Consider the following 14,538-nt stretch of genomic DNA (forward strand, 5'->3'; position numbering starts at 1 on the left):
GGTGATGGACAGGGAGGCCTGGCGTACTGTGATTCATGGGGTCGCAAAGAGTCGGACACGACTGAGCGACTGAACTGAAATATAATTTGGAAGACATGACAAGCTTACTCCACCTTACTAAAAGCAGCAGCTCTGTTTTCATTTATCTGTAAATGATTCATTTCTAGATTTCTTATGTATTATATATTGTCTTCCTATCATGTTCCTATACTGCTGCTGCTGCTGCTAAGTCACTTCAGTCGTGTCTGACTCTATGTGACCCCACAGACGGCAGCCCACCAGGCTCCCCCGTCCCTGGGATTCTCCAGGCAAGAACACTGGAGTGGGTTGCCATTTCCTTCTCCAATGCATGAAAGTGAAAAGTGAAAGTGAAGTCGCTCAGTCGTGTCCGACTCTTCGAGACCCCATGGACTGCAGCCTACCAGGCTCCTCGGCCCATGGGATTTTCCAGGCAAGAGTACTGGAGTGGGGTGCCATTGCCTTCTCCGGTTCCTATACTAGTGTACTACAATTCAGAAGAAAAAAATACTCAAAAAACCAGCTAGCTTTTTTTGGATGAAACTGTTCTAAAGATATGGAACTTCACCATTAATGAGTCACAAGTGGCCAGAGAAGTAAAGATCCTTATTCATCTCAAGTAGGAGAATGCTGGTGAATACTGCCTAAGGCACAAAACTGGTAAATGGGCAAATTTTCACTAACCTGAGTAGTCAAATTGCAGCAGATGGTGAGATCTGCAGGGAAATAAATGCAAGGTTAGAAAAGCAAGAAAAGCACAGACACCACTGAAAAAAATCTGAAAAAAGTGGGGATAAAGTGATGGTGAGAGGACATCTACTCACTCATGTAATAACCACAGGAGAACTGAGGACTGCAGTTAGAGGATGTAAGTAGTGAATGAGGTATCTGCAGAAAAAGCAATGCTTGGGTCCTGTGCAAGAATTTTTCATTTCTAACATACAGATTTTAATATAATACATCAGATAAAAATAAGTTGAATGAAAAAATTCATTGACTGTTGGCTGGCCTTAAAGACAGAAACTAGAGAATTTCCATGCCATAGGCTTCCTGCGGGCAACAGGAAGCCATCTCGTTTTTCTGTCTTCTAAATACCTACTGCTGCCCTTCACCCAGAAGAATGCACCTACCAGCACCTCCTCAAAGGGGTTGTTGCTGATTTACACACTGAGGTCACGTCCCACCGCCACCTTCCATCTCATTTTACTGCCTTCAAAGAAAATATCACTATTTGAAAACTACCTTGTTTATTCACGAGGTTACTGTTTACTGAGCTCCCTGAGAGTAGAGACTACAGCCCTTCTCAGCACTGCAATCCCACATCTGAAGGCACCCGCAGGCGCCCGGTGAGTATCTATCAGGTATGCACTTGAATCCGCTCAATTTGAATCTGCAAACTGAGTCGTAATTCCTGAGAGGGAATTACACATGCGAGAAAATACAGCAGTGACAAAGGAATAACTCACCCTAACTCTACCCTAGTAACATCCCTGCCACTTACTGTGAAACTCTGCGCAAAAGAAAACCTCTCTTTTGGTCCAGGTTCTTATCTATTAGTAGGAGAGACCAGTATCAATGCTGCTTTCCTCATAAAAGGCTGCTGTGAGAGTTGAATCAGAAAATATATCTGTGAAGTGAATTCCTTCATATTCTTTAGGGAAGTCCACTGGGATGGGAATGAATGAATGAAATGAAATGGAAATAAATGAACAACAAAACATTTCCAGACCACATAACAGGGAAAAAATTTAGCAGGTGTGTATGTGTGTGTGTGTGTAGATCAGCACACAGTAAATTCTGTTATTTAAATCAATACACTATAAAAAGAAATATTCTTGTCGTCAAGGAAATCTTGTAAGCATGCTTTTGAATGAAAAAACAAAAATTACTTAAATTAGAAAATCTTGGTGAAAAATCTTGATTATTTTTTATTCTGCAAAGTACCAAAACATTCTGCATAGCTAATAAATGTCAAAGTAACAATAAAGATAATCAGAATAATAAACCCAAATCAAGAATAAAAAGGAGGGAGGGAGGGAAGGCAAAAATGAAATTTAACCCCTAGTATTTAAACTTTATTGTTTAGCATCCAGGCTAAAAACAAAATTAAAATGTCAACTCTGCCTCTTTTATCTGGTTATAGTGCCAGAAGACTGAGATAGGGCAACTCTTCAGGTTATATAATCCCGATGGAAATAATTTTTAAAATGTTTCCAAAACTCTGCAATCACCATCCCAGGGCTGAGGACATGTAATGGGCCTCCAGGCCTTTCTCCTGTCAGAACCTTACAAGAAACAGATAAACAAGGCAGGTGAGGTCAGCTCAGCTGCCCAGACCTGGCCCCATATACAGTAACCTCTGGTTTAGATGAATTCTGCTATGAACCCTGCATTCTCGGGGCTTAGCCACTCAATAACTGTAACTTTGAGCTCTAAATATATCCATGAGAGAAAGATGACAAAACCAGTACAATCGCTGCTGGCAACTCTGAATACCTGGACTGTGTCAAAATGGTGAGGTGACCTCCAGACTGGGAAAGGAACCCCATAAACTGACGAGGGTTGTGTTAGATAAGCCAACTTCATTCCTCTAATGATTCAGTTTCCACTACATACACATTTCAGGCTAGGATAAGCTTCCATTCATTTTCCGTGGATATTCTTGCATGTAATGGTGCCAGGTTCTACCATTTTTGTAACTATGTGACTTTTGGCAAGCAACTTAACCTTTCTGTGTCTTAACTACTTTACCAGTTTTTTTTTAAGTACCATTAAATGACCTGTACACTCCATTCAACTCCTAATTTACTATCATACTTTTTTTTTAAAGGCATCTAAATATTTATATTTTACTTCAAAGCCACACATTTAAGAAGACCAGGCTCAAGCCTCAAGCTCAAGGCTGCACCAGGCACCAGCCTTACAACCCTGAGCAAGTTGTCTTAATAACCCCAAGTCCAGCTCCTCTCCTGCTAAATGGAATCTGATCCTGCCCATCTTGTAGGGTGGCTCTGAGGCTCCAGCAAGAGATAATACTTGTGGAATAGTCTTAGAAAGTAAATGTTAATAAAAGTGTGGGATATAAAAATACTATGTTTAAAAGAAACTTAGGAGTTAAAATAAACCCTCGTGTGGCTGTGATGACTGGGCATACAGGATGCTAAACCATGCTCTGAAGATTGAACGCTGCAGTTGTTCTGGCCTTTTACTCTGACAATACATCAGTTCAACTTGACATGGATGCAGACACAGCTGGGTTACATAACTGCACGTCAGCTGTCCATGTTTGCAATTCTGCCTCCACACTAACTACAGTTAAATGAGCTTTTCTCCAGTTTGTTATGAGGCAATATAAACTTTCTGATGATAAGTGAGTTGCCAAAAGGTAGAGGAGTGAAAAAACTAGATACAGATAATGGGGCTGGAAAGCAAAGGGGAAAAGGGACAGTGGCATCTGGGGGCGGATACGTAAGAGACCGGCACTCCTCAAACTTTCTTTGGATCTAGAGACGCTTCCCTACATCATGAATACGTAAGTTACCTTCTCCCTCGATACTCTGTAATCACTGGAGTTAGTGTCTGTGAGGGCTTTTCCAAAGAGATGTCCCAGAACCTAGAGAGAAGGTTAAACTAGCAGAAGGTACTCTCAATTGATCAGACAATTCTCTCCACCCACCAGAGCCACCTGGTAAATGCAGGGCGAAAGGCAACGTCCAGGTTTACCCTCATACCTTTAAGAGTCTTCAAATTAATATTTCTATTGTGTTAATTCTCTATCATAACAATTTATTTTCTAGTTGACAGAAAAATCAGGATAGGACCCCTTATCAGCTAAATTTAGGTTCCTCAAACTTGAAAAAATTTTGATATTAATCCGACGAGTTGACGGATAAAGCAAATATCCCTATTACAGTTAAATTTTGACATTTTTCTAGAGAATATTATATTTTGACAAATAAAACATGAGACAATTAAACACAAAGACCTGGCGAAATTTACAAATTAACAAGACAGAAAAACAGATACAGAGGATAAACTAGTGGTTATCACTGGGGAGAGGAAAGGGGTGAGGGGCAAAACAGGGAATACGGTATGAAGAGGTACGCACTATTATGCTTAAGTAAGCTACAAGGACATATTTTACAGCATGGGGACTAAAGCCAGTATCTTATAACAACTTTAAATATCTTACAATAAATTTTATTATAGATTTATAAATGAATTTATATAGATTTATAATAAATTTATATAATTTTTTAAATCTATAAAAATATTGAATCACTATGTTGCATACCTGAAACTAATATAATATTGTAAATCAACTATACTTCAATTAAAAAAAAACAAGAAAAAACATTATAGATATGGCGAGGGGACAAGAGAAGGAACAGTTTCTCCAATGCTTTTAGGGCCTTCTCAGGAAACTTCAGTGTCTTAGGACACTTCAGCAGGCTTCCCAAGTGGCACTAGTAGGAAAAAAAACCTGCCTGCCAATGCAGGAGACATGAGAGACCCAGGTTTGACCCCTGGGTTAGGAAGATCCCCTGGAGGAGGGCATGGCAACCCACTCCAGCATTCTTGCCTGGAGAATCACATGGACAGAGGAGCCTGGGGAGCTACGGTCCATAGGGTCGCAAAGAGTTGGACAAGACTGGAGTGACTTAGCACACACACACACGGGACACGTAAAGATCTATCAGGGTCTTCAGAGTTTATATGTAACTCTAAAATTCAAGCAATTTGTTTCTTCGCATTTTCCTATAATAGTACTCTGTTACCAATCAAATACATTTGTACATTTTACTATAGATTTGTACATTTGTCCATTTTTTTCTTCGGCTATGCTTAATGTTTACTGTATAAAACCAAACTGAGCAAGAAACTATGCATATTTCATGTTCCACTTGATATTCTCATATTCACAACGTCCTAGAGACCAAAAGAGGAGACACAGGGGCTGAGAGAGCAGTTCCATGACACCCTGTCATTCACATCAGCCCATTTGCTCAGAGTCCTCTCCACGGCTGTGCAGCGTGCTCTGAGTGCCTGGATGGTCCAGCCCTGCTTCTGTGCTTAGTTCTGATAGAACGGGGGGAAACATGCAAAAGCCAAAGAAAATCCTGGTCCCGGCCCAGTGCGGCTGACGGCAGGCAGCACCCCACCTCTCAGGTGATCCGAAGAGAGAACAGACAACTCTACGAAAAGAACACGAGACTCAGAGTCTGAGACCCACGTTCAAATCCCAGCTCTGAGCAAACTCAGTGCTTGACCCTGACTAAGCATAGCTTATTTAGCAAAGTCGCTTCCTTGGCTCCAAGTATATAATTGTTTATGACATTTGTTACCCTCACCCTTGTGATGGTTATGTGAAATTTTGTGGAGATGCTTGGCACATGACAGATTCTTGACAAATGTCACCTGAATCTCCGTTTGAGGAAGCCACAAAGAGACAAGAACATGTCTGCTGTTCCTATTTACACGGCTCAGCACCCTGAGCTCTACCCTGGGGCGATATTCCTGCTGTGACTACAACGTGGCCAGTGGTAACCTGGCCAGTGAAGTCTAACAGGTGCATTCCACTACTGAGCCATGGAGCACCTGGCATTAATCAAAGCCATAAAATATCTCCTGAGGTTTTACATGCCCCATTGATTGGCTTGTTTGCCTACAGATTTCATTCTAATTTAAAAACACAACTTGTTTGTTCCCAATTACAATTGGACTTGGTATCCACTGAATTGCCCTGTCAGCAGGCAAATAATGGTGCCTTTAATCATAGTCTCAGATAAGTGGGATATTCGTACCAGATCAGAATTTCTTTTGAGGACAATTACTATCTGCCACAAAACTGACACATCTTATAGAGTTTTTTGAAAATGAGCTAATAAACACAAATTTCAACACACGAGTCAGTCATCTCTCTGATACAGAAACTATGTGGGTCAAAGCTTAAAACCTAAAACTTCACTGCCGTATGTTCTGGAGTCAAAGAACCCAAGTGCTGCTTTTCAAGGCGAGTAGTGGTGGAGAGATGTAAAAGCAATAAAAACTAAGTCATCACTCTCAAACTGCGGATGGGACGTTCTATGCCACTGAGAAGAGCTGCATCGCTGTTGCCAGTTGCAGCATTTACCAGGCATCCGACTGATGCAGCCCTGTGGTCAGTGCTCTGGGCCTGTATCCCCATTCTGTTCTCACTCACACCACCCAGGCTCTGCAAGATTTTCAGCTGCTATGCAGGAGAGCAGACACCAACTGTCTAGCTTTCCTTATTAATGGGGACGGCCATTCCATCCCTCCACACACTCACAACAGTGACAGAGACACACAAATTTCTTCCATTTATAAATTTTCAATTTCAACATGTATATATGGCTATAGGTCAAAAGCAAAACGCATCAACTCTTTTCTCCATCAACAGATGGCATTAGTGGTACTTTTAAGTCTGACGTCTGCTGAGTTTGAGCTTGTTGATTAACTGTGGAGTGGGTATGAATACCATCATGTCATATAGGTATAACATGTGAAACATCATTTTAGTATCATAGCAGAGAATTTTAAAGATCAAAATGAAAAGAAGATGAACAGTGCTTATATAGTGTCCCTTTTGATTAATCCATAAGACATTTAGTCATTCAACAAATATTTGAGCACCCACTGCTATGTTAGGCACTGTGCTAGGTGCTCGGGTTCATTCATTGAACAAGGTATAGAAGGACTCTTGGTTGGCCTTGACATTTACATTCTAACAGAGGTATACACACAGAGAACAAACAATCAGCATCACAATGAAGTTATATAACACATTAGAAGGTATGACAAAGAAATAGCAGTGTGAGAGTCTGGGAGTGTGTGGAGGGGAAATGGATGAAGGGAGTTTAACCAGGTGGTCAGGGCAAGCCTCCTTAAAAGTGAACAGGAAAGACAGCGGAGTGTTGAGAGCAGAGTGTGAGGGGATGGGCCAGATGAGATGGAGACAGGAGGGGACAGGCCACGGAGGACTCTGAGTGAAGGGAAGTTAGGCGCTCAAAATAGCCTGGAGTTAAAACTCCCCTCTGGGTCCTCCCCACCATTCTCTACAAAACAAAGAACTCTCTCACCCGAAGAAAAAAATGGACATTAAGATTGATTATGCCCAGATCCTGGCTGGTCCCAGCCTCTGGCCGATCTCCAGAATTCCTTGCCCCAGCTGTTTAAGATATAACTAATCTGAACAACCTTGGAGAAGAAGAGGCCCCCTTAAGACAGCAGATTTCCACATATATGCCTATATATACTTAACTCTTTTCTTGGGTTAGTGCAGCAACTCACTAATCTGACTGCTGCCCCTTCTTGCCTCATTAAAAGTGATTTGTTCTTGTAAAGTGCCAGTCTAGTTCTTTCTCCGAACCTCGCTTTCTCTAATTTCCTTACCCTACATTGAGAGCCACCAGAAGGACATTAGTTTTTACTCTCAGAGCAATAGGGAGCCACTAAAAGATTTTGAGAGACTTATGTTGAAAGAACACCTGAGGTTTCTGCATACAGACTGCAGCAGGGCAAGGAAGGAAGTGGGGAGATCAGATAGGAGTCTATTACATAGTGATCCAGGCTAGGGGTGATGCTGGCCCAGTCAGAGGAATAGTAATGATGATGTTGAGAAGTGGACAGATTCTAAATATATCTTGAAAGGAGAACCACCAAGATTTCTGGTCTGGATCAGGAGTATGGTGTGAAAGAAAGAGGCGCCAAGGATGCCTCCAAGGTTTGGGGCCTGATGGAATTGCCATTTCCTGAGATAAGGAACGCTGAGGGCAGAACAGGTTTGGAGGACAGGGGATAACCTTCAGGGCTCTTCATGTTAAATCTGAAACATCCAGCAGTCCTCCAAGTGGAGATATTAAGTAAGCAGTTGGCTATAAAAGTTTGGTAAAGAATTCAATAAAGGGGTTTAGACTAAATTAATATAAATTTTGAGCCACTGGCATATACATGATACCTGAACTTAGGAAATTAGATGAAATCATCATTTGGAATTAATACAGGAAAAGATCAAGAGGCAAGTCCTTTGATATTCAGAGTCAGGGTGAAAAAGAAGGAACCAGAAGAAACTATTAATAAGAGGAATGATGGAGAGGTAGGAGGAAAACTAAAAGCATGTTTCTGGAAGCTAGTGAAAAAAAACTGAAGACAAAGAAGCCATAAAAACTTAATCCAAGTGACCTACAAAGGATTAATCTCAAAAATATACAAACAGCTCATGCAGCTCAAATAAAAAGAGCAAATAACCCAATCTAAAAACTGGCAGAAGATCCAAACAGACATTTCTCCAAAGAAATATTAATATACAAATGGCCAAGAGGCACACGAAAAACGCTCAACATCATTAATTATCAGAGAAATGCAGACCAAGACTATAATGACGTGTCACATCACACCAGTCAGAATGGCCATTATCAAAAAGCTACAAACAATAAATGCTGGAGAGGGTGTGTAGAAAAGGGAACCCTCTGGCACTGTTTGTGGGAATGTAAATTTGTACAGCCACTATGGAGAACAGTATGGAGGCTCCTTAAGAAACTAAAATAGAATTACCATATGATCCAGCAATCCCACTCCTGGGCATGTAACCAGAGAAAAACATCCTCCAAAAGGATACTGCACCTCAATGTTCTTAGCAGCATTGTTTACAATAGCCAGGACATGGAAGCAACCCCAATGTCCATCGACAGAGGAGTGGATAAAGAAGATGTGGGACTTACATACAATGGAATATTACTCAGTCATCAAAAAGAATGAAATAATGCCACTGGCAGCGACATGGGTGGACCCAGAGTGTCATAATGACTGAAGTAAGTCAGACAAAGAAAGACAGATATCATGTCACAGAATCTAAAGAAAATTACACAAATAAACTTATTTACAAGACAAAAATGGACTCACAGACTTAAAAGAATGAACTTATAGTTACCAGAGAGGAAACACAGGAAACACAGCAGGGAAGGGGTAGCAAGGGAGTGGGGGACTGACATTAAAATGGACAACCAACGAGGACCTGCTAACTAGCAACACGGAACTCTGCTCAATGTCAGTGGCGGGCTGGGTGGGAGAGGAGCTCGGGGGAGAATGGATACAGTGTATGTGTGGCTGAGTCCCTCTGCTGTTCACCTGAAACCACTGTGACATGGTTAATCGGCAGTACTCCAAGACAAAATAAAAAGCTAAAAAAAAATAAAAAACAAGACAAAATGGATAACCAACAGTGACACAGGGACCTCTGCTCAATATTATGTAACAATCTAAATGGGAAAAGAATTTGAAAAAGAATAGATACATGTATAACTGAACCACTTTGCTGTACACCTAAAAAACCAACACAACATTGATTATCAACTATACTCCAATACAAAATAAAAAGTTAAAAAAAAAAACCTTAACCTAGAAAACAGAACAAAACAACTCTCAGGAAAAAAAGGGCAATTCAGAAAAACTAAAGCAGCTGTTAATGGGAATGGTTATTTGGAAAGTTACAGCTCATCAAAATTAATATATAAGATTTGTACCCTTACTCTATTTCTGTAATTTTCTATCTATGAGATATGGGATGTTTACTAAACTTGTTATGATATTCATTTCAAGATGTATACGATTCAAATGATTATGCTGTATACCTTAAACTTAAGACATGCTGTAGGACAATCATATCTCAATAAAACTAGAAGAAAAAAGATTCATACCCTCACAATAGAGATTACAACTGGGAAGGCTTAAAAGAATCATTTGACCCCTTCTAGGAAGCAACATGATTCTTCATTTTTAAAAGTCAACTACTAAAAGAAAACTTTCAACCTTGCTCTGAGAGTAAGAATGCCACAAAGCATACATATTTTCTCTCAAATCATCACACATAGTCTAACAAGCAAGTGACCTTAGAATTTTTAACATAACCATGAAAGCACTCATTGTATTTCTGAATCCTTCAAAAGAGACCTAGATAGAGAAATTAGTTCCCTAATTAAAGATGTAGTTTTAACAGCAAAGCTCATGATTAAAGACCAATTCCAATCCTATGAAGCTTTTACTAACCACTTTTCCAAAAAGATACCATCTTTCTCCTTTGACTTGTCCACTAAAATCACACAATTCACCATCATGTCATCTTAAATTTGAATAACTCTCATTTTTATACCAGAACTGGAGAGATGCTTTACATACCTTTTTTTGTCATCCTTACAACAAGGATTTATCCCTATTTTATAGATGTTGAAACTGATGGTTAGAGTCTGTTACCTAAGGTTACCCAAGTATAAAGGGACAAAACCAGCATCTGTTTTACTAACTATGCAGTACTGCCTCTTGCATGAAAGTATGACACTAATAATTGCCAGTCACTGTGTCTTGTGACCCTGGACGAGTTTTTATACCTCTCAGTGCCTCATTCATGAAATGCGGATGATACTCTACAGGTGCTGCACTGTGGTGAAGATTATATAAGGTAATGCCTGTAAAATTCCTTTATAAACTACAATGGTCGGTATTACTACTCAGAGTAGATTTTATGTTCCTTCAGCACAGGTTCTTATGCCTTACAGGCATTTTCCCTTCAACATTCAACATGAATTGAACACCATCTTACCAGTCCTTGTAACGACTTCAGACACCTTTTCCCCCCTCTAAGGAGGGAGGTGGTATCCCATTGCATGAAATCTGGATTGAGTATCGAATATCCCTAATCCTAACCTTAAACTACAACACAGTGACAAACTCAGCGTGCTCATCAAACAGGAGATTTAAACCACCTGCCCAGCATGTAACTGGTATTTCCTCTCCACCATGGCCTTAGTGCCATAAGAGTTCGAAAGGGAGAAAAATCCCAAATGAAAAAGTATCACATTTTGTAAGAAAACATGCCTGGAAGGAGGGACAGCAGAATAAGGCCTGGTTTGTTATCTGAGTTAACAGAGACCTTGTTGTTCTGTGTACAATCTGATTTACAGCTTCCTGATGACAGTAGTAACTGTAACACTGTCTAACTCATTACTCATTATGAAATTTCATCTACTTTAAGAAAAAGACCAATAACATATTTATGGAAGTTCTTAGGGAACACTCACTCCCTCTTCAATACAATGCAGGTTTCCAGTGGTATATCTGGGGACGGGAGCTGGTGTACACCAGAGGAAGACCATGCCAGGTGTGTTCTCCAGGTAAACACAGCAGGAGGCAACCAGCCCCTGCTCTGCCATGATTCTGGGGAAGCTGCTCAAAATCTTTGTTAATGATGGATCTGCTTTCCAGCCTGTAAATCATGAGCTAATATTATTTATTCTGCCTACCTCACAAGTTTACTGTGAAAGGTCAAATGAAATAATATATGTAAATTAATTTACAAATTACATTACTAGAAGTTACCAGAAATAACTAGATAATCAACTACCACTTGCCCTTTGGTAAACGTCAGGTACTAGCGACTTAGCAGCAGCAGCAGCAAAGTTGAGATATTGATTTCTCTAAGGGTTTTCACGTTGTAATAACAAACGGAATTTTTTTATAAAAAATCTACTCATCTTTGAAAAGGACACGACAAATGTTTTCTTAGCCACAGACTTCATATGTGATAGGTGTGACATACCAGGTCATTTTACCTAGTAACTCAGGCTCTGCAAAATGCCTCATGGTTCAGAGTCCTAAAAGCTAGTCCTCTCCTTGTCTCCCCATTAATCACCCCAGCTGCCTCCTTAAAACCTCTGGCAAAAAGAGAATAGGAGAATTAAGAATTCAAATTGTCTTAGATCCACAAAGGACTGATGATGTCATTTAGTAGCTGACCCCTTGACCCCAGTAATTCTCTGAACTACACTGCCAAATTGCGCCAGAATTTTAACTAAAGAAAATTGCACAAGCATCCAAAAGTAGACTGAAAGCTAGAAAAACTCCAAATCACACAGTATACACATAAAAGAAAAACTTATCCTAGTACCATTTTTGTTTATCATTTATCAACTATGTTGAACTATAAATACATTTTCAGTCATAACAACAAGAATAAAGGAAGAAACATAATAATAAGCACTTCTGAGCAAATTTTGCCAGGGGCAAATACTTTAGACACTGCTTACTCTTATTATGAAGAGGTTGAAATTTGCCTTTGCAATATAAATAAGCAATATAAAGTGCTCGAGGACGTGAAATCCTAATTTCCTATGAAACCCTTGCTCTCTCTTGTTATGTGGAACTTGCTAACATCTCTCAAATAATCCTCCAAATGGAATTCCCATTTTTTCAGAAGTATCTCACAAGTAGACAAAGTGCTTCTTTGTGTCCAAGTCACTGGCTTTTACTATTTACCTAATTTTTTCACCCCTTTGTTGAAAAATAATTTATTGGTGTTGACAAAATCATTGCACCGTCTTTGTCCCTGATTATGATTAATAAGCCATTTGAACAAAAAGGGACCTGTCAGCTTTTTTGTATAGATGACATTTGTTCCAACATTTTAGTGTTCTTAAAAAAAAAAAACAAAGTTGGTTTTATTTGTGTAGGTTTGGTGATCTGTTAAATACCAAAGCATACCATGAAACATATTCTCTGTGTAATGATCGGATGACTGTGCTGACCTTGTCTTAGGAGACCTTGACTTTCAAGAGTCCCTGAATTACAACCAGGAAAGCATTTAAGGCCAACTTCAATCTGAGCTCTCTTGCTCTTCTGAGAAGCTTTTCTGTATGAAATAATAATACCCGTTACCAGCAAAGCCAGAGCGGCGTACTCACCAAGTGAACATAAGGCACAAAGTACCCAAAAAGTGCAAGTGGGATTCCAACGGCCCACACCGCGTATGCTGTCACCTTGAAGATGGCAAAATTGAAGATTTTTTTTGGAGGACTGAACTTTCTCCTGGAAAAGAGGGAGAGTCTGTTGCCTCCTTTGGTTGTACCGTCTTTATCTTTGGCACTGGAAGCAAAAGGTCGGTAAGTGAAGCCAGCCAGAAAGAGGACAAACACGAAGATGCAGAGGACCCTGAGGGTGTGGAAGAGGCCCACGCTGTCAGTCAGAACCCTCAAAAGGAAAGGCAGCAAAATTGTGAAGATGCTGCTGCCAGCGGTGACGATGCCGTTCACCAGTCCAAGGCGCTTCTTGAAATAGTGTCCCAAAATGACCAAGGAAGGCTGGTAGGCGAAGGAGCAGCCACAGGCAAATATGATCCCATAGGTCAGGTACAGAGGCTCAATGGAGCTGTGCGAAGATGAAAAAGATGTAGAGCAGCTTTCATTATTTTCATCATGTGCTTGGAAGAATAAAGCCTTACGGTCAAAGGGGGTTTCAGTTAATCAACATATTTTCTACAAATAAAAATTAACCAAAAAGAGGTTAAAATCTTAATAAGAATACAACATTACAATATTTTAATTTCATCTGAACAGATAATAAAAAACGCCTTAATATGTGAAAAATGATCAATAAGGTCCTCAGTGATTTGATCCCTGCTCCTCTTTCTATTGACTTTCAGGCGAACCACGCAGCACTGGATAAAAACTGTGATGCTCCCAACTTAGAAATAAACAGCGGTGCCAGGAGGGGCCCCAGTGACACTGACAATCATTAAACTACCTAAGAAACACCTAGTCTCAATAAAAGCTTTTAAAAAGGAGAATTGAACTATGAAAACTCTTTTCCTTAATGGAATTTTCCCAGGGACTTATTAATCAGCAATGTACTCAAAGAGAAGGCCACGTTTGATATTTTCTCCCCAGGCTTATGCGAGGAACGTTCGCACGGACAGGCAGTTGTGCGTCTGCTGCATTTTGCTGGCCTAAGGGCTGCAGACCAACCTTCGCCCTGTGCTGCACTGTTCTCAGTGTTGTGCAAGATAATGAGAAATCATATTCTGATCGCAGGACTGCTAAATGAAGTGCATTCACTACTGATCCCAGTCTGTAAGCTTCAGGGCCAGGCAAGTCTCAGCAAAAATAATCAAAGGTTAAGAATTCTATATTTAACCAAATACTTAATTACACACTTCTGATGAAAGTCAAGGAACATAGGGAATTCCCTGGCAGTCCAGTGGTTAGGACTCAGCACTCTCACTGCCAAGAGCCTGGGTTCGATCCCCGGTCAGGGAACTAAGATCCCACAAGCTGCACAGTGCAACAACAACAAAAAAAGAAAATGAACAAAAGAAAAGAGAGGGCTGAAGCAAGAGGAGGCTGCAAAGTGGAGGAAATGTTTTAAAAAAAGAAAGTAAAGGAACACAGCATTACATTCTTTGAAACAAGGAGTAAAAGAATGCTGAAGTGTTTTTTCTTTTGAAAATTCAGAAGGCTGTGTATCAGTAGTAAAGGCAAGCTCTTTATTAGAAACTAAGGTAGATAAAGTTGGTTAATAATTAAATTTTGAACAATAATTGTAGCTAGCAATATGCTGAGGTAATCACAAGGAACTCTAGAATCTGATAAAATTAAGGTAGGCTTGCAGTCCTCTCACTCTGAGATGCCCCTTCCCCGTCTATTAATCTACGTAAAAACCATCTTCAAATCAGGT

The 14,538-nt window shown here is 40.1% G+C and overlaps 1 protein-coding gene and 1 non-coding gene across 2 annotated transcripts in view; one reads left to right on the forward strand and one right to left on the reverse strand.

Moving 5' to 3' along the window:
* The window catches only part of SLC16A10 (solute carrier family 16 member 10), a 114,950-nt gene that overhangs the window by 24,963 nt on the left and 75,449 nt on the right, over positions 1-14,538 (reverse strand). The window contains exon 3 of the mRNA XM_019967206.2: positions 12,771-13,233. Within this exon, the coding sequence (XP_019822765.1) occupies positions 12,771-13,233 (463 nt within the window). The remainder of the gene's footprint in view (positions 1-12,770; positions 13,234-14,538) is intronic.
* TRNAE-CUC (transfer RNA glutamic acid (anticodon CUC)) lies at positions 14,048-14,120 on the forward strand. Its single transcript has one exon. It is a non-coding gene; the product is annotated as a tRNA-Glu (tRNA).

This window comes from Bos indicus, chromosome 9 (assembly GCF_029378745.1).
Source record: "Bos indicus isolate NIAB-ARS_2022 breed Sahiwal x Tharparkar chromosome 9, NIAB-ARS_B.indTharparkar_mat_pri_1.0, whole genome shotgun sequence".
NCBI classification, from domain to species: Eukaryota; Metazoa; Chordata; class Mammalia; order Artiodactyla; family Bovidae; genus Bos; species Bos indicus.